We start from the raw sequence: 24419 nt of genomic DNA on the forward strand, positions 1-24419 counted from the left end.
TCTCTTTCTTACTCTGGCAGGGAGAGGTGACTGGAGACAAACCATGCCAGTGCCCTGCTTCTTAAGCTCCTCCTCCTGCCATTTTCGCTCCTCCTCTGAAGCATACTATGATTTAGTTCAGAAGGATTCTTAGTTTTTGTAGTGTCGTAACCCACAGTGGCAGTTTGATGAAGCCTATGAACCCCTCCTCAGAATAATATTTTTAAATCAGTAAAATAAAAGACATAGGATTACAAACAAAGTGATTATTTTTATATACAGTTATCAAAATATTTTTAAAATATTTGATAATACATGTGCTTTTTTACGCATAATACTGTCTGTAAGTTCTAGTGGTAGGTCTGGTGACTATCATAATTTTGAAATAGTGATGAGTAGAAAGGTTATTCTGAGATACTTATAATAACTGTAATGTAATATGAGAATATGTGCAATTTCTTTGATGAATTAGGAATGCTAAATTTCAGAGTTTAGTGAAAATGAAAATGTAATTTTTTTCCTATGATCACAGTTTTCAAAACCCTATGAGATGCTGATGGGTGGGAGATCCCTTTAGTCATGTTCAGTTCTCTTCAGACACCAGCTATTGGTTTGGAAAAATAAACCACTGAAAGGGGAATAGGGTGATGTGAAGGGAGTGGGGTTGTGTAGCAGAGAGGAACAAGAACTAGAGAACAAACAGATCACAACTATGCAGAAAAGTTGTAACAAGAAGGGGAGTTGCCTTTTAAAATACTAAATGATCCTAACTAGAGCAAAGCCTGGAGATTTAAAATCTTTCTCCAAGCTAGACTTCTGATAGTAGAAAAGGACTTTTTGCTTGAAAGTCATCCTTGTGTATTCTAGAACATTGTGCCACATTTTTTAAACTACCTACAGATAATTTCCTTGAAGTACCTATAAATGTATTTTTGAAAAAAGATTGTCATAACATCACCAGTACATTTTGAAAACATATACCCTAATCCGCTACCCTTCCTGTCCCTGTAAAGTGATTGTTTTTCCTCTTTCGTAGACTAGTTCTGCTCATTTCCTTTTACCAAATACCCAGCAATCCCAAACCCTCTGCACTGATTTGTTTAACCTAGAAATGTCATACCCATGGTTAAAAGACTATTCCCCCCCTTTCCCACTCTCTCCATCCTTTCCTTAGGGAAAAATCTGTGACTGAAAAAGTTGATGCCTATGATAATAATCAATGTCTACGTTGCCTAAAGTTAGCCAACAATGGAGAAAACTAAAGTTCTTGGCTAAATATGCACACACTCTATTCAGTTTTGTCCAGGATCCACTGGAAACAACGAAGGCAGTCTTCTTTTGATTCTTTTACTTCTTGATTCTTAATATGTTTAATTGAAAATTCCCTTTACCCTTCAGGCTTGTAGGCCTAGCCTGGAAGGATTTTAGGTCTTAAGCTTCAGTTATGATAGAGCTTAGAGAAAATGTGGGGAAAGCTACTTTTAGGTAAAATAAAGAAATTTTAAAAGTTCAGTTTTGCTTTCTTGCCTAGATAGGTGCTAGGATGGAGCCAACTCCTGACTGGTTTGAAGTCAAGAAGAGCTGTGGATAGAGAGCCAAAGGACGAGTTTTGGTGGGAAATGTGTATCTATCTAATGAGAGTGAAAAAAGAGGACTAACCAATCATTATTTTTAGAAACAAAAAGACGAATAGAACCATGTTTCAGAGCCTGGCTAGTGAAAGAGCTGTGGAAAACTGCGGCATCCAAGCTGTTACTGCGTTGCAGGCATGTTTTAATGAAGGAACATGGCCAGGCAGCCTCAAAGGGAATTTTGAGGGTATCATTCTTTTGAATTACTGCTGTTCATCTGTTCTATTCATCACCCCCTTCTAAAGAAAGGGGGGGAGCATAAATTACTGTCCAATAACCCTGTCTCACTTAGTCATAAACTGAGGCAGACCTAGCCTCACATTTTCATTGTCCTTTCACCAAACCCCTAAATAAATAAAATTTCCATACCATCTCCTTTTTCTTTCCTCATCCTGCCTACAGGCTTCCCCCTACCCTAAAAAAAAAAATTTTTTTTTTTTGCTTGCATTTTTATTCTACCATTATGTAGTCAACAGCATTGCACTGGCCCCCTTTATGGCTGATGGAGCCCAGGCGGGCTGCCCGATGAAGGGAGACAGCATTTGGCCGATGGGGCTGGTGTGTGCCATTACTTCTGGCCAATGGGCCTCTGTCCTCTACAGCTCCATCCTGGCTCATTAAAACCCTCAGCCAAATAGCTGGGCAGGCGCCTGCTGCAGCACTGTAGGGGCCAGGAAGTTAAATGGTTCTCCTAATCCTGCATAATTTATCTCTCTGTTAGGCCCCTCATAAATAGTCCAGTTCAGCCCTACCATGGAGAGCTTCATTCTGAATTTCCTATATTTTCGTGATGACCAACCAGTACCCAGCCTTTCCCTTCTCCTTTCTTTATTATCATTATTAAACATTATTTTTCCCTTGCTTGCTACGAGCTAGCCTTAATGTTTTTTTCATTTGGAACCTCCTGCCTGGATCCCACTTCACCAACAATCTGTCCATTTCTCTCATTTGGACCTGGTAATACAGAGCAGTTGGTGCTACGGTCTTCCCCTTCCCCTCTCCTCCAGATTTCTAGTGCTTCATTTTCTCCTTTCCTATTTTCTCTTTTTGAATCCATCTCCTCTCCTTTTCCATCATTTCCATTTTTTTCTTCCTTCCCATTCCCTCTCCAGTCCCTCTTTCCAGGGACCAACCTTACTGTAGGATGTTTGGTAGGACATTTTTAAAAGGGCACTGAGTCACTTCTTTTTTTTTCACATCTCTGTTTCTGTTTCGTTTCAGAGATTTACAAACGAGGACCACCTGGCAGTTCATAAACACAAGCATGAGATGACATTGAAATTTGGCCCAGCCCGAACTGACTCAGTCATCATCGCAGGTATTTGCTGCCCCAGAAGCCACGTGCCTTGATATCACCAGACAGTTAAGATTAATACCAGGGACCAGATGTACCGGGAGCTGTACTCCCCTTCTCCCATTAAGAGCCCTTATGTGATCTGCATTTAATCAGGAGAAAGGAACACTAAAAGCTCCCAAGTTTCTATTGTGCCCTCCACTCTCTCAGTTTTTAATACAAGATTGGGTTCTGCGGTTTTTGAGGTGGGTGTGTTGAGGTTTTTGTCTTAGCTGTTTTCAGTCTATTCCCTCCTTGCCGCCTTTTTATTAAGAGTTTGGAAGATTTGCAGACAAAAGATGCCTTTGACATTTTTCCCTACCCACAGCAAAGGGGTGAACAAAAGAGAGCAAGGAAGTTGGCCTGGCCTGGCTGCTTCTCTTCCACTGGGTGTCAGTTTCCCCCCAAGCAGGCAGGTTGTTGGTTCGTAAATTCAACTTCCCTTATGACCACTGAGGGCAAACAGTGGGCTTTTCTAGGGCAGTTGGGCGTCTGGAACCTCTCACCGGTTGCTCTAGATACTGTTTTGCTTGCCTGTGCCATTCTCAAGGGAGCATTCTTAGCAACTCCTCTCAAACACTGCAGCAGTTCTCTCATGCTGTTTTCAGCTAGACAGGCAGACAAAGTGGGCTCTTTCTTTTGTTACCACAAAGGGTTCTGATTTAGCCTGAGTTAAGCAAGCTTACCTCCATGTTTAACCAGTGGAGAATTTAATGATGATTATTGTATAGTATCAGTTAATAATTCAGGTAAGGCACAATTTCTCTAAGTGTGCATGTGTTCAGTCATGTCTGACTCTGCAACCGCATGGACTGTAGCCCGCCAGACTCCTCTGTCCATGGAATTTTCCAGGCAAGAATACTGGAGTGGATTGCCATTTCCACCTCCAGGGGATCTTCCCAACGTGGGGATCAAACCCACATCTCCTACATTGGCAGGTGGATTATTTACCTCTGCATCACCTGGAAAGCCCAATCTCTCTAAGTACTACCAGCCAAAGTGCTGCTTGAGACACAGAGGAGAAAAGAGAGAACCTCCTCCCATAGTTCTGTACATGAAGGAAGGGGCTTGCCCTACAGATCTCCTGTACCTTATTATTTGTTGAATATCTACTGTGTGTACCAGGCACTTTGCTGGGAGCTTGTGGATTGTAATTCCTGGAAAAAGACTTAAGTTGGGGACATTGTCATTAGTGATCCTTAAGAAAGCCTGGGGAAGGTCCTTGGAAGAGTGGAGAGGACATAAACATGTATGTAGGCAACACATACTTAAATTTATTGTTGGGGCATGTATATATGGAAAAAATTTTAGTATTTTTAAGTCAAGTATAAGTGAATAATACAAACAGCATCAGTACTCAGAGAATTATTATTAAGTGAAATTGATCGAAGAAGTTTATGCAACAGGTAAATTTGAGGCTCTTGAAAGTCCCTTGGACAGCAAGGAGATCAAACCAGTCAATCCTCAAGGACATCAACCCTGAATATTCATTGGAAGGGCTGATGGTGAAGCTGAAGGTCCAAAACTTTGGCTACCTGGTACAAAGAACCGACTCATTGGAAAATAAGACCCTGATGCTGGGAAAGATTGAGGGCAGGAGGAGAAGGGGGCGACAGAGGATGAGATGGTTGGATGGCATCACCAACTCAATGGACATGAATTTGACAAACTCCAAGAGATAGTGAAGGACAAGGAAGCCCAGCATGCTACAGTCCATGGGGTTGCAAAGAGTTGGACACAACTTAATGACTGAACACACACACCAAATTTGGGGCAGAGTTATCAAGCTGGAGAGGTTATTCCAAATGTGTGGAAATGCCTATGCCACCCTCCATGGTGGGGAGAGAAAATGACACAGGACAGTCCCAAAGAGATAAACTGTTTTCCTGTTATTCTTTGCCTTCTGTTTCAGGGCATTCATCCCACTGCCCATTTCAGCTCTCCTATCTAGTCTGGTGATTCTCATATCTCCAAATTAAGACCTGGTACCTCACATGTATTTCAGCCCCTACTGAACACTTACTTGGCTATCTTTCTGTTTTCAGATATTCATGTCAGTGACTGTCAGTTAAGGAATTCCTTGTCCTCAAAACCAGCTCCTCCGCTTTGATATTCAGTGATATCAATATTCTCACAATCTTGTATCGTTTTATTCTTTCTTCACTTCTGACTGTTGTGTTCCTTTCTGTGCTTCCTGCCATCCACCATCAGTGTGCTTGAATCCCTCCATAGTCTTCTAGCTGGCCTCCTTGACTGGTCTCTCATTCTAATCCATCTTGCATTCTGTTGAAAAGCCAGACTTACTGAAATTCTTGTCCTCTGCTCAAAATCTGTCATTATCTTCCTATTTTCTCTTACTTTAAGGCTATTTTTATTTGGGTTTTCAAGCTTTCTATAACCTTGCCCTGCGGTATTTACCCATCTTTAAATGCAACTTATGTCCCTAACATGACTGTCTTTTGACCTGCACATACCTTTTTCTCCTCATCTATATATTGGTGCCATACCTGCTTCTCTCTGTGCCTTCACCTGCCTGACTCCTCTTAGCCTACTAATCTTTCTCTCTCATCTACCCTCTGAAGCCATTCTTTAAGGCCCAGCTCAAGTCCCAGTTCTTGAAATCTTTCCTAATTGCTCCGCCATTAATTTGTCTTTATTTCTGTAATAGTTTTATTCTGTGCCATACATGGCACATATCTTTTGTATACTGTGATACTCTCTATATAAATTAATTTTATTTCTTCAACTATAAAACATCCTCTTAGTTCTCTATGGCAAGAACCATACTTCTTTTTGGCCCAAACTCCTATACTTCTATCTCTCCCTCTCCCCCTCCCCCAAATGTACACACAGTTTATACATACAGCAGCAAAACACAGAAAGCATTCAATAAACACCTGTTGATTTCTCTGGAATCATCAGAGCAAGCTAAGGGTTTTCTTATATACATTTTCTGGCTGGCTGTTCAAGAATGGAAAAAGTTTATATGAGCCTCAGATCAGAGATCCAAAAGGCCCTCTTCTGCTGTAACCATGCCCTTAGCTGCCCCGTCCTGTTCCACTTGAGTTGTGATTTTTTAATGTGCCCTTACTGAAGTACTCTCTATGCATAAGGGAATATTACCTCCACTCACCCGGGGATGGAGGGAAAGTGGCTTTATCGTTGGCCAACCAAAGCTGCCAGAGAACCTTTTAAAACTATTTTGGGAGGTTAGTGGTAAGTTTTCCAAACACTCTGATTCAGAAGAAGTTTTGTTTAAATTAAAAAAAAAAAAAGTTACGTTGTTTCCATGGAAAATCCCACTGGACTATTCCCAATTGATCATGCTAGGAGGAGTGATTTTAGCCCCAGGTCTCACTCCTTAAAATATTGTTTAAACATCATTCTATCCCTATCATTCGGTTTAGTGGTTTGGAATATGAAATGAATCCCCAAGGTGATTAGCAGTGCAAGGAAAACCGTCATAATTGAGTTAGGACCAGAGAACAAGATACAACTGACCTAAGAGAGAAAAGGGGCTTCCCAGGTGGCACTAGTGGTAAAGAACCTGTCATCGCAGGGGATATAAGAAATATGGGTTCAATTCCTGGGTCAGGAAGATTCCCCAGAGAAGGGCATGGCAACCCACTTCAGTATTCTTGCCTTGAGAATCCCATAGCCAGAGGAGCCTGGTGGGCTACAGTCCATAGGATCACCAAGAGTCAGACACGACCGAAGCAACTTAGCATGCAAGAGAGGAAAACTAGAAAAACAGGATGGGGAGAGAGAAGCTCAAATCTAAAATTCAAGTTGCTTGAAAAGTTCCCGTGGGTTACCCAGAGCCTCCTTCTTCCCAAGGGCAGAGGCAGCGGGCTGAGGAAAGATTTGTGCAGCCTCTGAGAGGATATTTTGGCTGGCAAATCTAAATCCAAATATCCTGGTTTCCGGAATTTGCTCTTGGTCCCAGGTCTCCATGCAGTGAGGTCTATTGTTTGCAGTTTCCTTTTCTAGCTCACGATCTTGCTATCTTGTTCCCCAGCCCCTAGATGTGCCTGGAATGCCTTCAAGAAGGTAACAGACTCTTACCTTAGTGACAGCTGAAAAACAAGGCACCATTTCTTACTTGGTAGCTTTAGCAAGTAGACTCAGCCATCTGATCCTCAGTCTCTTCTCCTCATCAGATTTTAGTGTCCATCTGCTTACACCTACTCACTTCAGACCTAGCAGAGAATAAGTGTAAAGAGAAAATGTCACTTAACTGTACTTGATTTTCCCACCTAAAAGTTTCACAGACTCCACCTGGGTGGGCAGTTTTTGTTTTGTTTTGGGGGTGAGGGAGCTGAAACCAGCCTCTGAGAGAAAGGTGGTTACATATAGATAGCCACACAACGAAACATTGTTCTGTCGTCCCTCTGCTGGCCTTGAGGCAACACAGCACAGACACCCTCTGGTGGCCTAACACCAGTCTTTACTGACTAGTGCTCCATAAAAGCAAATCTGCCTAAACATAGAGATTCTTTCCAAACAGAAGAATAAAAATGTGTTCTTGATGTGCTCTCTAGTTTTAATCTCAGATCAAAACTAAAATAAAGGTTCCTTTTCTTTTCATGTCTACAGATCAAACTCCTACTCCAACTCGATTCCTGAAGAACTGTGAAGAGGTGGGACTCTTCAATGAACTAGCTAACTCCTTTGAACATGAATTCAAAAAAGCTGCAGATGAAGATGAAAAAAAGGCAAGAGGCGGGACTTTTGCTAAAAAACTGGTGGTGTTCAGATCTAGGCAACTTGCACTGTGCCCTGGGATAATTTGCATAATTGGTTAAAGCAACAAATTATGGGCTTGGTTCTATAGAACCAGATAATACTCACTTATCCTTGTCAGCCATTCAAGTCTTTAGGGCGTCCAGGTGATGGATAAGCACAAGTGTTGGGTCTTCATCAAAAACCAGTTTTCTTGCCCTTCTAGTGGACGTTGTTCAGTAATCTATTTTTTAAACTATTTTTGTTCTGGATATGTTACTCAAATTTTGTTATATAATGGTTTTTTTTTTTTTTTTTTTTTGCCAAATCCCACTCTTTTCTGCGCTAATCAGACTTCTCACTTGGATTGTTTTATTCAGTCAGCCAATCAGTAGACATTTACTGAATTTTGACTCTTCTTTGTTTCAGTGTATGTAACTCCTACCTCCGAGTAACTCTGTAGTAATAGTCAAGACATTAAGCTTAAGGAAGGATGTTCTTAAAAGCCTTTCAAAGGAGATCAGCCAGGATGGTGAAAGAATCAGAAATTAGGTCACTTTGGGAACATTTAAAGAAACCGCTTTTTTTTTTTTTTCCTGCATACACATTTTATTGCATAGAAAGGATCATACTTGTCTCCTGTTTTATTTTCTTATTTTGATTTGGCCACACCCAGTGCCATTGGGGGAGAAGGCAATGGCAACCCATCCAGTACTCTCGGCTGGAAAATCCCATGGACGGAGGAGCCTGGTGGGCTGCAGTCCATGGGGTCACTAAAAGTCGGACACGACTGAGTGACTTCACCTTCACTTTCCACTTTCATGCATTGGAGAAGGAAATGGCAACCCACTCCAGTGTTCTTGCCTGGAGAATCCCAGGGACGGGGGAGCCTGGTGGGCTGCCGTCTATGGGGTCGCACAGAGTCGGACACGACTGAAGCAACTTAGCTGCAGCAGCAGCAGTGGCATTGGGATCTTAGTTCACCAACCAAGAATCAAACTCATGCCCCCTGCAGTGGGAATGTGGAGTCTTAACCCCTGAACCACCAGGGAAGTGTGAAAAGAAATTTTATTGAAACAAAATTGCAGTCTTCAAATAGTTGAAGAGTTTTTGTGTAAGAGAGGGGTTAAACTTACTCTCTGTGGCCTAGAAGTAGAAATAGGATCAGGATAGGAAGCTATCACAAGGTATGTCCAATTATATGGAGGTCTCTTAGGATAGATATTGTGGAGAGGATTAAAATACTGGAATCACTTCAGATTCTGAGATGCTGTGATCCTGATTTTAACCTTTATATTCAAGATCCCTAGAGAATCCTTTAGTTTGGAAGATCAGAGGAAATAGTTCAAGAAGCAGAGTCAAAGAAAAATAGTTCCCATGGAATAAGGGGTTTGGGGGCAAAAGAAAAAGTTAAAGTTTACTCTATTTTAGAATTATAATTCTGGGTTATTAGTCACTACTTAAAATCAGGTATCTTTTCCATAATAATTCAGAAAAAATTCCAATATCTCTATCTCAGAACATACACATTAACACGTGTACCTCCCATAATTGCAGGGTGCAGTGAGGCATGGAATCTTACCAGAATACAGGAAAGCCAAGACTTAAGAAAAAATTTCCAGGGAGGACTCTTCCCCTCTAAGAGGGAGATAGCAGTGAGAGAGCTTATTCTTAGGTATGTTGATAAGGAGACCAGGGCCCTTGGAAAGCTCTGAGTTGTTATGGCAACAATCTGTTTCTACTGAGACCAACTTTAAGTCCAGAGCTAAGGATTACACAACAGAACAGCACATCTTGCTCAATGGTGTGTTTTTCCTTAAGCTCTGTATATAGTATATAATTATTATATAACAACAATGTATCTCGGAGGAGGAAATGGCAACCCACTCCAGTGTTCTTGCCTGGAGAATCCCAGGGATGGGGGAGCCTGGTGGGCTGCCCTCTATGGGGTCGCACAGAGTTGACTGGACTGAATTGACTTAGCAGCAGCAGCAACAATGTATCTTTCTTGGAGACATGCTTCCCATTAACAGAAACCTTCTGACTAATCCTATTATTTTAAGATTATGTTGTCCCAGTGGGTCTGATAAGACCTTTACAACCTTAAGATACTCTTTTGATCTATTGATGGTACCAACTGAAAAAGTATATAAAGCCCCACCCGAACTAGTGATTGGGGCACTCATTGCCCACTTCTGATGTCTATGTCAGAAGCTGTCTCTTTTCACTGTAATAAAACTTCTGCTACACAAAACTCTGAGTGATCAAGCCTTGTCTCTGGCCCCAGATCGAAATTCTCTCCTCTCGAGGCCACAAATCCAACACCATTCACTATAAGCTATCAGCAGGTAAATCAAAAGAGTTTGTGCACAATTTTTCCATCCATCTTAAATTATAAGAATGAAGTGTTCCTATCACTGGGGGTCCTTCCAAGTTCTATAGCTTTCTGTCATCTTCATTTCCTGTTATCTCCCACATATTAAAAGAAAGTGGGAGGAAACTCAGTGGCATATATTTGTAGTTCTCCTTTCAAATGGCAGAACTTGTGGTGGTCTGTTCGTCATTCTTTTTTATCAGTCACTTGCTTACAATCTATGTGGTATAATTTTATTTTACAGTTTCTCTACTTTATCCCCCCTGTCATTTCTTCCTCGCCCCAAAGAAATCAGTCAAATTGTTTCCACCAGGTTGTGAAGGATTTTAAACCAAACTCATTATAGGGAAATTCAAGAAAATTAGCCTCCTTTTAAAGGCTCCAAGTCTTTTCCACTGCCCTTTTAGCTCAGTTGACACAGTCAGTCATGCCTTTACTCACTGGGCATCTCTTGGTGTTTCTCCCTGCTTGGTCAGGAGTGGTCTTCACCTCTTCTTGATGAGAAGCATAGGCTCAGTGGAAAATTATCTCCAGGAGTGTTTTATGAGCCCAAAACTTCTCTGAACCACAACTTTTCTAGGAGATGCCTCTAGGAGATTTTAAACTTGTGGTTGTATTTACTTAAGAGGCCTCTCCTTCCCACCACCCTCTGACTTCAGGGATCCAAGAATTAGCCCACTTGGACCTGACATCTGTGTAGAAAAAAATGAGGGCAGAAATTGAAACCATCTTTGCTGTTGCTCATCCTTATCAGATTGGAGAGAAAGAACCATTACCACCTTCTCTAATGTAGTAGATACCAGATTATCTTCAATTCACTCAAATACCAGGATTTCTAGTGATTAAAATAGCAAGGGATAAATTAAAAACAAGCTCCTCTTTCACCAAGAAGCCTAGGATGTGGGAAGAATAGAACCAAGAATCCACTTTGTCATGAAACTGAACTGCAATGCCAGCCTCCCTGTTGTGCAGTATCAGGGTCATCTTAGATGGTTTATTGTTCTCTTCAAAGCCACTTATGGCTTCCCAGTTCTGTGAGGTGATTGCACCACTGCCAGAAGAGTACTCTTTCCCTTCTAGTTTTCTCCAGTCCTGCCCCTAGTCCCAAGTTCTAGTTTCTTTGACTGATCAAATGATCAGCCTTTCCTTTCTTTGTTACCCCAAAACCCTATCTTCCTAGCTTCTAGCGTCTAGCATCAGATTTGGGGGTGAGAACACCATCAAGCATGGAGAGTTCCCCAGAAAAGATATTTCCTCTTTCATTGACAGTACTTTAATAGCCAACTTTTTTTTGTTTGCTTTTGATAATTGGGTAACCTAGTCATTCTGATTGGCAGAAAAAGTGTTCACAGCTCTCTAGTAGCCAGTGGAGCTGGTTGAGAATAGGAACGCACTGGATTCAGAAATTGTTGTGCTTTCCTAAAAAATAATCATAGAATGTGATGGATAAATGACATCTTTTTTTTATTTTCTCCTTTCAGGGTCTTCATAGGCATTTAAAGGTTTTTTTCCCCTCCTTTCAGAATCTTTATCAGTGTTCATCCATGGTGAGGCAGGTGTAAATAACTTCATTTTATAGTTGGGAAACAGAAGCCCTGAGAAGTTAAACGATTTGGCCACAGTTGTGTGTAAAACCTGGGTTCCACATTTCTTTGACTTTCAGTTTGGTGCTTTGACCAAGGATTGAACTTCTTAGAAGTATATTCACTCATCTTTTAACTGGGAAGATATAGATTAAACCTGAAGGGAATCATGGGATTGAACTGTGCTCATTTCTCTCTTTTAACAGGCTGCTTCTGGGCCCCTTGACATGTCTCTGCCTTCTACACCAGACATCAAAATCAAAGAAGAAGAGCCAGTGGAGGTAGACTCATCCCCACCTGACAGTCCTGCCTCTAGCCCCTGCTCCCCACCGCTTAAGGAGAAGGTAAAGCTGTTTACCAAGAGTCATCTAAAACTTAATTGGTAGATGATGTTTTGATGTGATAGTTGTATAAACACAGTGTGATACAGAAGGATTGATTATGTTTAAATAAATGTTCATTGTTTAGAGGATTTATATAAATTACACCTATTCTCTGACCCAGCAACTCCACTTCTAAGTCTGTATGGAAGAGAAATTAGTGCATATGTCCACCAAAAGAAGTATATAAGGATGTTCATAGCAGTTGTATTCATCAGTTCAGTTCAGTTCAGTCACTCAGTCGTGTCCGACTCTTTGCGACCCCTGAACCGCAGCACACCAGGCCTCCCTGTCCATCATCAACTCCTGGAGTTCACCCAAACTCATGTCCATTGAGTCGGTGATGCCATCCAACCATCTCATCCTCTGTCGTCCCTTCTCCTCCTGCCCTCAATCTTCCCCAGCATCAGGGTCTTTTCAAAGGAGTCAGCTCTTCGCATCAGGTGGCCAAAGTATTGGAGTTTCAGCTTCAACATCAGTCCTTCCAGTGAACACCCAGGACTGATCTCCTTTAGGATGGACTGGTTGGATCTCCTTGCAGTCCTAGGGACTCTCAAGAGTCTTCTCCAACACCACAGTTCAAAAGCATCAATTCTTCAGGGCTCAGCTTTCTTTATAGTCCAACTCTCACATCCATACATGCCCACTGGAAAAACCATAGCTTTGACTAGACGGACCTTTGTTGACAAAATAATGTCTCTGCTTTTTAATATGCTGTCTAGGTTGGTCATAACTTTCCTTCCAAGGAGTAAGCGTCTTTCATGGCTGCAATCACCATCTGCAGTGATTTTGGAGCCCCAAAAAATAAAGTCAGCCACTGTTTCCCCATCTATTTGCCAGGAAGTAATGGACCATTTGCCATGATCTTAGTTTTCTGAATGTGGAGCTTTAAGCCAACGTTTTCACTCTCCTCTTTCACTTTCATTAAGAGGCTCTTTAGTTCTTCTTCACTTTCTGCTCTAAGGGTGGTATCATCTGCATATCTGAGGTTATTGATATTTCTCCCCGCTGTCTTGATTCCAGCTTGTGCTTCTTCCAGCCCAGCATTTCTCATGATGTACTCTGCATATAAGTTAAATAAGCAGGGTGACATACAGCCTTGACGTCCTCCTTTTCCTGTTTGGAACCAGTCTGTTGTTCCATGTGCAGTTCTAACTGTTGCTTACTGACCTGCATATAGGTTTCTCAAGAGGCAGGTCAGGTGGTCTGGTGTTCCCATCTCTTTCAGAATTTTCCACAGTTTATTGTGATCCACAGAGTCAAAGGCTTTGGCATAGTCAGTAAAGCAGAAATAGATGTTTTTCTGGAACTCTCTTGCTTTTTCCATGATCCAGCAGATGTTGGCAATTTGATCTCTGGTCCCTCTGCCTTTTCTAAAACCAGCTTGAACATCAGGAAGTTCACGGTTCACGTATTGCTGAAGCCTGGCTTGGAGAATATTGAGCATTACGTTGCTAGCATGTGAGATGAGTGCAATTGTGCAGTAGTTTGAGCATTCTTTGGCATTGCCTTTCTTTGGGATTGGAATGAAAACTGACCTTTTCCAGTCCTGTGGCCACTGCTGAGTTTTCCAAATTTGCTGGCATATTGAGTGCAGCACTTTCACAGCATCATCTTTCAGGATTTGAAATAGCTCCACTGGAATTCCATCACCTCCACTAGCTTTGTTTGTAGTGATGCTTTCTAAGGACCACTTGACTTCACATTCCAGGATGTCTGGCTCTAGGTGAGTGATCACACTATCGTGATTATCTGGATCATGAAGATCTTTTTTGTACAGTTCTTCTGTGTATTCTTGCCATTTCTTCTTAATATCTTCTGCTTCTGTTAGGTCCCTACCATTTCTATCCTTTATTATGCCCATCTTTGGATGAAATGTTCCCTTGGTATCTCTAATTTTCTTGAAGAGATCTCTAGTCTTTCCCATTCTGTTGTTTTCCTCTATTTCTTGGCGTTGATCGCTGAGGAAGGCTTTCTTATCTCTCCTTGCTATTCTTTGGAACTCTGCATTCAGATGCTTGTATCTTTCCTTTTCTCCTTTGCTTTTCGATTCTCTTCTTTTCACAGCTATTTGTAAGGCATCCTCAGACAGTCATTTTTGCTTTTTGCATTATTTTTTCTTGGGGATGGTCTTGATCCCTGTTTCCTGTACAATGTCACGAACCTCCATAGTTCATCAGGCACTCTGTCTATCAGATCTAGTCCCTTAAATCTATTTCTTACTTCCACTGTATAATCATAAGGAATTTCATTTAGGTCATACCTGAATGCTTTAGTGGTTTTCCCCCACTTTCTTCAATTTAATTCATATTCATAATAGTAAAAAAACTGGAAGCAGTCCAAATGTCTTTCAACAAGGGAATAAATAAATGGTGGTATATTTCTAAAATGGAATACCACATGGCATTAAAAAAAAGAATAGACTAATGATATATACAGCAATGTGGACATTATGTTGAACAACAACAAATTTCAGACACAAAAGTACGTACCATGTGAAGCCATTTATATCAGATTCAAGAATAGGCAAAACTGAGACTTCACTGGCAATCTATTGGTTAAGACTCTGAGCTCCCAATGTAGGAGGCATGGGTTTGATCCCTGATCGGGGAGCTCACATCCCACATGCCGTATAGCCAAAAAAAAAAGTAAAGAAGAGGCAAAACTATTTGAAGATGATAGAATTCATCTTCAACTCTTTACCTCTTTTTTTTTTTTTTTTAATTTATTTATTTTTAAGTGGAGGAAACCCTTTACCTCTTGAGGGAAGGTATGAATTAGGAAGGAACACAGGAGAATGTTCTGGGGTGCTAAAAATGGGCTTTGTTTTTATTTTACATATGTATTTGTGTTTTATCCTTTAAATTTATATACTTTATGTATATTGTACTAGATCATATATGTTGTACTACTTCAATTAATAAGTGAAAATGAAAAATCACATAATTCATAAATTGAACATTAAACCATTTAGGAAAAAAAATCTTCCCAAAGGAACATTTTTAAGTGATTCGAAGGAAATATTTATCAGAATTCTTAGTGTTACTTTTTTGAAGCAAACACTTTGTGAGATTTTTTTTTTTATAAATTTATTTAAATATAGTACACATACAGAAAAGCGCATAAATTGTGAGTATACAGCTTACTGAATTTTCACAGTCTACAGTGTATATAACCAACACTTTGAAAATATTATCAGAACCTCAAGAGTCTCCTTATGGCCCCTTCCAGTCTCTACTGTGGTTATTATTTAGTATCCACTGTGGATAGAGCATCTGTACCTCATCTTAACCTCTCCAAAACTAGTTTGCTAACATCTCAGAACTATCCCCTCCATAAACATTGCAGCTATCCTCCCCTCCTCCTCTTTCCAGCAGCAGCCAGGTCCTAGAGGCTGCTTAGAGATGTTTTCAGGGCCACTGTGGGCACTGGCAGTCTAAGGTCCTAATGGGTTAACAATGGGAAGCAGTTTGTTTTATCACAATATGGTCATTATTCAGACTTCCGTAGCCCTTTTTTTAAGTGGTCTATGGGAGATACTGGATTGCCTTATTGCCAGTCTTACGCTTGTCTTTTCCCATTAGGGATCAGTGGACACTTGAGCATCAGGTTTAGAATGAAAGTACCTAGATTATGAAAAATTATAATGCTCCTGGGGTTTCCCTTTTGGTCCAGTGGTTAAGACTCCATGCTTCCACTACAGGGGATACAGGTTCAATCCCTGGTCAGGGAACTAAGATCCTACATGCTGCACAGCATGGCCCCAAAACAAACAAAAATTATGTCACTCCTTAGAATTTATATGATACTGTAATGCTTCTACAGAGATTTCAAGTGGTCTTCCAACTGTCATCCCACTCATATTGCCATTATCCCTGGAAGGGAGATAACCAAAGGTCTTAACTCATCATTCCTTCTGAATGGGTTAGTGAGGTGTGGATCCATGATCACCATGGAATCAGGTCACGATTTACCTTAGTAGCCTGAGTGCTCTTTCCAATAAATTGATACTAGATTTTACCAGCTCTGTATTTCCCTATAAGCACCCCTTAAAGCATTTTGTGATCTGTTGGTTCTTCTCCCCAGGATGTTGCCCCAAAGCCTGTTGTGATCTCTACTCCCACGCCTACCATCGTACGCCCGGGCTCCCTGCCTCTCCATTTGGGCTATGATCCACTTCACCCAACCCTTCCTTCCCCAACCTCCGTCATCACACAGGCTCCCCCATCTAACAGGCAACTGGGGTAAGTATAGAGAGCAGGGAGAAGCAGCAAAGCTTAAATCTCTTTGCTCTGTATGAAATTATTTTATAAAATAGAGACTGTTTCTGAATTCTCAAGGAAAACAAGTTACTGAGATTGTGTTTCAAAATGAATTTTTTTCACTCCATAAACAGAATCTTCTTTACCTTTTTGGTAGGCAAGCAAGTATTTATTTGAGCGTGTACTTCCTTAATTTGGAGGTTTAATACTTATTCAGCCTAAAAGAAGAATCCTTTGAACTTTAGGAAGTTCATTATAATGGTTGAGGTCACACAGGGAAGTATATATTTAGTTCTTGGCCTCAATTTTATAGACGTTTATGGAGGAACTACTGAATGAGGGGCTGAAACCTATTAAGTCATCTTTTTTAAGTCTGGTTGTTCCCCTGAGTCCCAGTTAAGGCTCTTGGTCTTTGCTATCCCTAATTTTGTCTATTTGTCTTCACTCCTAGCGTGGCCCATGCAGATTTCATAATGGGATGACTTAAGATCCTGTCTCCAGGTACCCATGGGTTAAAGAGGCTGTTGTCAGGCTTCAGCCTCTGAAAGCTTATTGTTCTCTAGACCCATTAAGAAAAATACAAAGGAATGGCTTCCTTCTTAGAGTAGAACAAAACATGGAAAGGAACAGGAGTAACTTACTCAGATTTGGCTATCATATGACACAGCCTTGCAAAATGGCAACTTTTGTAGAAGTAGTCCTTATCTAAGATAGCACAGAATTTATACATGCCAGTGTAGGAATGTTTATTTATTTGTTCTAAACTCAGTAGTTAGCTTCCCACCCACTTGAATTCAGTGATGTTTGCTTAATTTGCAAGGTGTAAAGGTCTTGCCATTTCTCTCCATCTATAAGGTAAGGTAAGTAGCATTCCCTGCTTTATCTGCCATCATGAGAGTGTCAACATTTTACAGTGTTACCATAACTAGAAAAGACTGGGAAATCTGCTATAATTACAGGAGGAAGATCATTGGCAAAAGAGTCTGTATTGTGAGCATTTCACTTTATATCTCCTCTAGGTCTCCCACCGGCTCCCTCCCTCTCGTCATGCATCTTGCTAATGGACAGACCATGCCTGTGCTGCCAGGGCCTCCAGTACAGATGCCTTCTGTTATATCGGTGAGTTCTGTAGTTGGGGCAGCCAACCCTACCAACACACGAACCCCTCCCTTCCACCTGAATGCTCATAAACACACATGAGCCCCAGGGAAACATGGGCTCTGGTCTGTATTAGTTGAGCATGGCGGCCTGCCCATACTTTTCACTAACCTCTGCCAATCCAGCACTATGGAACACTAGACAAAGGCTCATCTGGACCGTTGGCTCCTGGTCTAGGAATTGATCTTGCCAGCCTGCTGATTGGCTTATTTCACTTGGCACTAAGTACCTCACAAATTGCCCACCACTTTCCTCAAGACACAGTCTCAGCCTTTCCCATAGAAACTGTCACAGCACTGAAGGATTAGATCCCCTATCCTGTGGTGCTCCATGAGGGAAGGTATTTCCCAGACTTTCTGCATGCCCCATGGACAGGGTGCATAGAACAGGCCCTAATGTGCCAGCCTCAAAAGCACTTCATTTGGGGAAGTTGTTGCCCCACTAATAGCATTATGTCCCCTTCTGATTTTTCTTCCTTTTCTTGATCCAGCTGGCCAGACCTGTGTCTATGGTGCCCAACATTCCTGGTATCCCTGGCCCACCAGTTAACAGCAGTGGTTCCATTTCTCCCTCTGGCCACCCTATGCCATCAGAAGCCAAGATGGTAAGTACATCCCAACCTGGAGCAATGCTGGCCCCTCTGAAAGAAGTGGTATCTTCTGGGGCTTGCAGAGCTAAAAGACCTACCCAGTTGCCGGGTCTGGAGAAGAATAGACCCTGATTCATGACTCTTATCTCCTCTCTTCCACCTTTAGAGCCTGGTACACAGGCCATGGCAGTGAAAAGAAGCAGCACAGATTGTTTGGATGGAACTCTTGCTGTTTCAGTTCCAGGGTGACAGATGGAGGGTGGATGAGTGGGCAGGAGAGCTGGCCAAGAGGTGAATAACTGCGTAACCAGCCCCTGGCCAGGTTCCAGGGTAGAGCTTTCATCTGGACTCTATCGGTTCAACAACCCCCACCCTCCAACTGTGCCCAGGATGATAATGAGGGAACAGAGTAGGTATTTTAGGGATCATGGGCACTCTTTCTCTCTATGTCATTTTCTTTTAATCCCTTTGTTAAGGGAAAATCACTGTGGGAATTTTGTCTGTAAGGCCAGTAATAAAATCTAAGCCCACTTTTCTCACCCTTAATAAAATCTCACCTTTGACAAGCTATTTTTTCTTATCTTTTACCACAGAGACTAAAAGCTACCCTAACCCACCAAGTCTCCTCAATCAATGGTGGTTGTGGAATGGTGGTGGGGACTGCCAGCACCATGGTGACAGCCCGTCCAGAGCAAAGCCAGATCCTCATCCAGCACCCTGACGCCCCATCCCCGGCCCAGCCACAGGTCAGTTAGACCCTTGATGGGGGAACCAGCTTGTCGCTGTTACTCTTTAGGTCATATCTGTTTTTTCAAGGAGCAGGAAAATGAAGGAGGAATGGATTTCAGCCTTCTGGGCTTCGACTTGCACTTTGTTTCTTGTTGACAGTTTGACAGCAAAATGCACTCTGCTTTATCTGTCCTTTTGTTAGACAAATGCAAGCAGACTGGATAATGCAGAACTGCCACAGAGGAGGTCTCAGTTTTTGTTTTCTGCTTTTTTGTTATTTCTACATGTGAGCGCTCTATCTGTAGAGCCCTCTAAAATGTGACCGAACCTCATTTCAAGCTACTTTATACAACAAAGTCTCTAGTCTCTCCTATCTTAACCCCCACCAACCCCCCAAAAAACTTAACTGATTATATTTATACAAAAATCAGATACAATATATTATACAACAATATATTAATAAAATATGATGTCACAGCATTAAGATGGCTCAGTAAACAAACACATACCCTGAAAAACACTTTTTCCTTATCAATTTAATCTTTTTTTATCAGGAGAAATTAAAGTCTTAAAAAAGCCAGAGAGATCTTCTTTAGAAGCCCAATTCTTTTTTTTCAAGGAGGCCTCAGTTTTACTAAGTTTCTTTGGAAACCGAGTAAGCCTTGGTTTCATATTGTCTGTACTGGTTAGGTGACAACAACCTGGTATTAGTTTGTGGAGTTACGTCTTTGGCCCATCCCCTTTTCCTGATGTCACCACCTGCTTCATCAGTTACCACCACATGTCCTAACATTTAATGACCATATGCTGCCTTAAAGCTTGGCCAACAACAAAAGCTTTCATTTGAGTTTTCTTGTTAGAAGCTAAGCCTGCCCACCTTCCTGTAACCCCTTCTGATGCCAGTCCCTTCTAGAAATGGTAAAGCAGCAGCCCCCTTGCCCAAACTGTGCTGCTTCCCCTTGAGGAAATGACATGACTTCGTTTTTAGTTACCACTAATTCCTTTCCTTCTTATTCTTCCCAAGTTTCTCTTGGTCTGTTCTCTTACCTCCATTCCCTGCATGTATTATTAAGTTGCCTATGAGAGAATAGGAATCCATCATTTCCTTTTCCCCATTCTCCCCCTCAATTGCCAGTCTTTACGTGTGCACCAGTGAGCTTAGAACAAAGAGCAAGTTGAAAATCACAAGAGAATCTATGTAAACTTCCCTTAGTACAGTAAGAAGCAGCAACCCCAAGGCCTGTAGCTCATTAAAATGAGTTTGAAATTTCTTCTCCACTTTTTTTCATTTGGGGGAGAGACTATTAATCTGAATAATTAAAATTATCTCTTCATTATCTGTATTACTGGAGACTATGATTCAGTAGGGCCTAAAGTAGAATAAGATTCTGTTTTCTTATGAGTTTATGTTTATCCTCATGCAACTGATTTGAGCTCTGGCATTTGGAAACTACCAATATAGATGTTCTCTAATAGCAACAGATTCGGGAAGAATTAATTTTTGGCATTGTTTTACATTACATAGTTTCTTTTATACAGATGGCTAACCTTTCTATATTTTAATTTTGGCCATTATTATAAGATTGGTCTATCTTCTTTGAGTACATACCAGCTAACAGAAAAGGAGGATGATTCAAAAGTGCTTTAGAAACAAGAGACATCAGCCTAAAGTTTAAAAACAAAAGATAAAGGCTTTCCTATTGGTCCGGTAGTTAAGAATACACCTTGAAATGCAAGGGATACCAATTTGATGATCCCTGGTCTGGGAAGATCCCACATGCCATGGGTCAGCTGAGCTCGTGCACCACAACCAGTGAAGCCCGAGTGCCCTAGGACCCATGCTCCACAGCAAGAGAAGCCACCGTAATGAGAAGGCCTCACGAAGCAACTGGAGAGTAGACCCCACTTACCGCAACTAGAGAAAGCCCACGCGCAGCAACAAAGACCCAGCACAGCCGAAAATAAGTATTTTTTTTAAAAAAGATGGTCTCGGGGACTTCCCTGGTGGTCCAGTGGTTAAGACTTCACCTTCCAATGCAAGGAGTACAGGTTTGATCCCTGGTCTGGAAGCTAAGTTCCACATGCCTCGAGACCAAAGACACATTAAAAAAAAAAAAAAAGCTAAATCGAATAAGTTCAATAAAAACTTTAAAAAATAAAAAAAGATGGTCTTAAATCACCAATTTGTAAAGGGATTTAAAAATGTTTTTCTCTTTAAAAACAGAACAAACAAAGCAGGAAGCAGGGCCATTGTTGAGTATGACTAATAACTGATTATAAATAAAAAGAGTATACTAGGGGTTCCCTGGTGGCCTAATGGCTAAGATTCCAGGCTTTCACTGCCACGGCCCAGGTTTAGTCCCTGGTCAGGGAACTGAGATCCCTCAAGCCTCGTGGTACAGCAAAAAAAAGAATATGCTAATTCATATATCTCCATGATAGCTCATATCTCACTGATGGTAAAATCTCTTCTCCTTTTCTGAAACTTACAGCATGCAGTTGTTTTGTCTGTATTGCTTGGCCAAGTCAGTAATTCTCCAATTTTTTATTCCACAGTCTCCCTGAAAGTTCCCCTGACACTTCTCCTGATTATAATTTCCCTGCCCACCATATTCACTGTTAAGAAACAAAAAATGATCCTAGTTTCATTTTTGTCTGTCTGTCTCAGAAACAATCAGTTTCCAACTGAACTATAGTTTGTCCAAGTATGGAACTGAGAAGACTGAAAGGAAACAGGAGGCAGAATGAGGAACTACTGCAAAAGAGAAGCTAAGGGACAGAGTGAGGAGACTTGCTATGGTGACAGAGGCTGGTAGATCCTTTAAGCAGATCTTCAAGTAACTCCTCTTCCTTCTGGGCAACAGGTCTCACCAGCCCAACCCACTCCTAGTACTGGAGGTCGACGTCGGCGCACGGTTGATGAAGATCCAGATGAGCGGCGACAGCGCTTTCTGGAGCGCAACCGGGCTGCAGCCTCCCGCTGCCGTCAAAAGCGGAAGCTGTGGGTGTCCTCCCTAGAGAAGAAGGCTGAGGAACTCACTTCTCAGAACATTCAGCTGAGTGTGAGTGGGTCCTGGGTGCTTATTAGGATTGTTGAATCTGGAAAGTGATGTTGAATCATGAGAAAGTGGGACAATATAGTAGAAGATGATAATTCTTTAAATTAAGATGGATTCAGAACATATGCCAGGAAGAATACAGAACGAATGTCTTAACAGTCAGACTTGAAATCTCTTCCCTGGGGACTGGAAAGGACACTCACCATCTAATCCCAAATCAGCTACAGAATGAGTCATCCATAGACCCTTTTGGATGAAGGAAAATAAATGAAGTGCCCCAGGGTGCTCTCTTAAATCATCAGTAAAATCTGACTGGTAGTGGAACACCTAGAGGGAAAGTATTTGTCCAGATAATGCAGCTTAATAAAATAAAGAAAGAAAGAAGGCCTCTCTGACCTTCTGAGATGGCCTAACTCTGTCTATGAAGTGTGTTTCTTCCCCGAATGAGCTTTCTTTCACTTAAGAAAAAAACCACACAAGTACAAATAGAACAGTTATAATCCAGACATTTTCTTGAATATCATTCCCTTCTTCTGATTTTTTAAAAATACTCAGTTACAAAGGTAATATATTTATATAACATATATGTAGTATATACATACATACACACACAGAAGTATAGATTAAAAATAAAGTCTCTCTTCAGTATGTCTTTCCCAGTCTCATTCTATTCCTTGTAGATAAGTTTGTACCTACCAGATCTATATATATTTCTAATATTTTTTTCATTTTTTAGCTTTTGTTGGGGAGCCATAGAGGGACTATATGTCTGTTTTAACATGAAACAGTTATCTTCTTGAGATCTAGTCATGTATACAGAGAACCTACCTCATTTTTTTCAGTAGCTGTACAATGTAGCATTCTATAGTTTGGTTATAAGATTCAGATATTTATAATGTTTTTAATTTTTTGCCAGAACAGCAGTGCTGCAGTGTACATTGTATGCGCTTGAGTAAATAGCTCTGTTAAATAGATTCCTAGAAGTAGGCTTTACTAGTCAAAGGACATATGTATTATTAATTTTTGTACAATCATATTTACCCTACAAAGGAGTAAGTTTTCTGTGTAAAATTCCTACTATCATTGAAAGCAGCTTCTGTCACTGAATTTGTGGCCATGTTGGCCCTGGGCTGTCTGAAGCCTTGCTGGATCTTTTCTAGATTCGAAGGAGAAAATCCAGGCAGCCTTCTGTCCTCACTCTGAGGATAGTCACTGGGGCTTCAAGAGTGGAGCATGCATTTTCTTCATATTCTTTTCTTACCTTTCTCCTCAGAATGAAGTCACATTACTACGCAATGAGGTGGCTCAGTTGAAACAGCTACTGTTAGCTCATAAAGACTGCCCAGTCACAGCACTACAGAAAAAGACTCAAGGCTATTTGGGTGAGTGGCTCACAACCTAAGCAACGTCAGTCAGTCAGTAAACTGCATGTAATGAGTGTCTCAACTGTTTATAATTTTATAACCCCATTCTGAATGTTCTGGGGGGCCCAGACAGATGAGTGAGCAGCCTTTGTGGAACAACCAGTCCTGCCAAAAAAAATTTTTGAGAACAGCGTAGTTATCCTAATTATCTATCCTTTTGGAGATAAAGGGTAGCAATATATATTGGGTACCTGTTTTGTATGAGGCACTGAACCATCTTCCCAGTTCTCTCATGAAATAGATATTACTTCCATTTCTACTCACTCATATTAGTCTCTTACCTGAAGTTACACCGCTGGTGAAGTGGCAGACCCAGGATTCACATCCAGCTCTTCCTTATTCCAAAGCCACCATCTTAGTCTAAAGAGGATATAACAGCAGATGATACCTTGGGGTTTGTCAAGCATTGAGATTTGGTGATATGTTTTATCTTTCTAATGACAGGATAATGTTGGTTTCTTCTTGTAATCTGTGAACGCATAATATAGGGCTAGGAAGAGCTGGTCACAGTCATGCTCAGGATAAGCACAATCCTGAAATTAAAATTACTGTGAATAATTTGTTTATGGACAGTAAAAACTAATCATTTCCCTTTACAAATTAAATTCATAGAAATGTTGGCTATCAAATTTTGATATATTAAATTATTTTTCCACTAACTGTCTTTATCATTTCAAAGATATGTTCCCATAAAAAGAGAGTGACCACATCACCAATTTTAAACATCTTTATTTACATTTAATTTAAATAAAAACTCATTGGAAAAGACCCTGATGCTGGAAAAGATTGAGGGCAAGAGGAGAAGGGAGTGACAGAGGATGAGGTGGTTGGGTGGCATCACCAACTCAATGAACATGAGTTTGAGCAAACTCTGGGAGATCGTGAAGGACAAGGAAGCCTGGCGTGCTGCAGTTCATGGGGTCACAAAGAGTCAGACACGACTTAGTGAATGAGAAACAATTTTAATTTTAATGTGTACTTCAGAGTACATTCATTCATCCAGCAGATATTGATTGAACCTGTCCTAGGCACTGTTTTACATGCTGAGGGCGTAATATGGAACCAAATAGATTAAAGTCCCTGCCCGTAAGGGGATTATATTTTAGTGGGTGAGACAGACAATAAACGAGATAAATAGGTACAATACATATTATGTCAGATAAGAGTAAGTGCTTAGAAGAAAAAAAACAAAACAG

General features: G+C 41.1%; 1 protein-coding gene and 1 long non-coding RNA gene across 6 annotated transcripts in view; one reads left to right on the top strand and one right to left on the bottom strand.

The window, feature by feature from the left end:
- Positions 1–24419, top strand: part of LOC133247293 (cyclic AMP-dependent transcription factor ATF-7) — a 95382-nt gene that overhangs the window by 62199 nt on the left and 8764 nt on the right. For all 5 annotated transcript variants that reach the window (XM_061415871.1, XM_061415875.1, XM_061415872.1 and 2 more), the window contains 9 exons: positions 2832–2928; positions 7540–7658; positions 11829–11966; positions 16089–16246; positions 17284–17383; positions 17913–18026; positions 18605–18757; positions 21605–21802; positions 23073–23181. In XM_061415871.1, the coding sequence (XP_061271855.1) occupies positions 2832–2928; positions 7540–7658; positions 11829–11966; positions 16089–16246; positions 17284–17383; positions 17913–18026; positions 18605–18757; positions 21605–21802; positions 23073–23181 (1186 nt within the window). The remainder of the gene's footprint in view (positions 1–2831; positions 2929–7539; positions 7659–11828; positions 11967–16088; positions 16247–17283; positions 17384–17912; positions 18027–18604; positions 18758–21604; positions 21803–23072; positions 23182–24419) is intronic.
- On the bottom strand, positions 4036–23612 carry LOC133247299 (uncharacterized). Its single transcript, XR_009736361.1, has 3 exons — positions 23505–23612; positions 7009–7142; positions 4036–5226 (listed from the first exon to the last, which is right to left on the bottom strand). It is a non-coding gene; the product is annotated as an uncharacterized LOC133247299 (long non-coding RNA).

Source organism: Bos javanicus, chromosome 5, assembly GCF_032452875.1.
Source record: "Bos javanicus breed banteng chromosome 5, ARS-OSU_banteng_1.0, whole genome shotgun sequence".
NCBI lineage: Eukaryota > Metazoa > Chordata > Mammalia > Artiodactyla > Bovidae > Bos > Bos javanicus.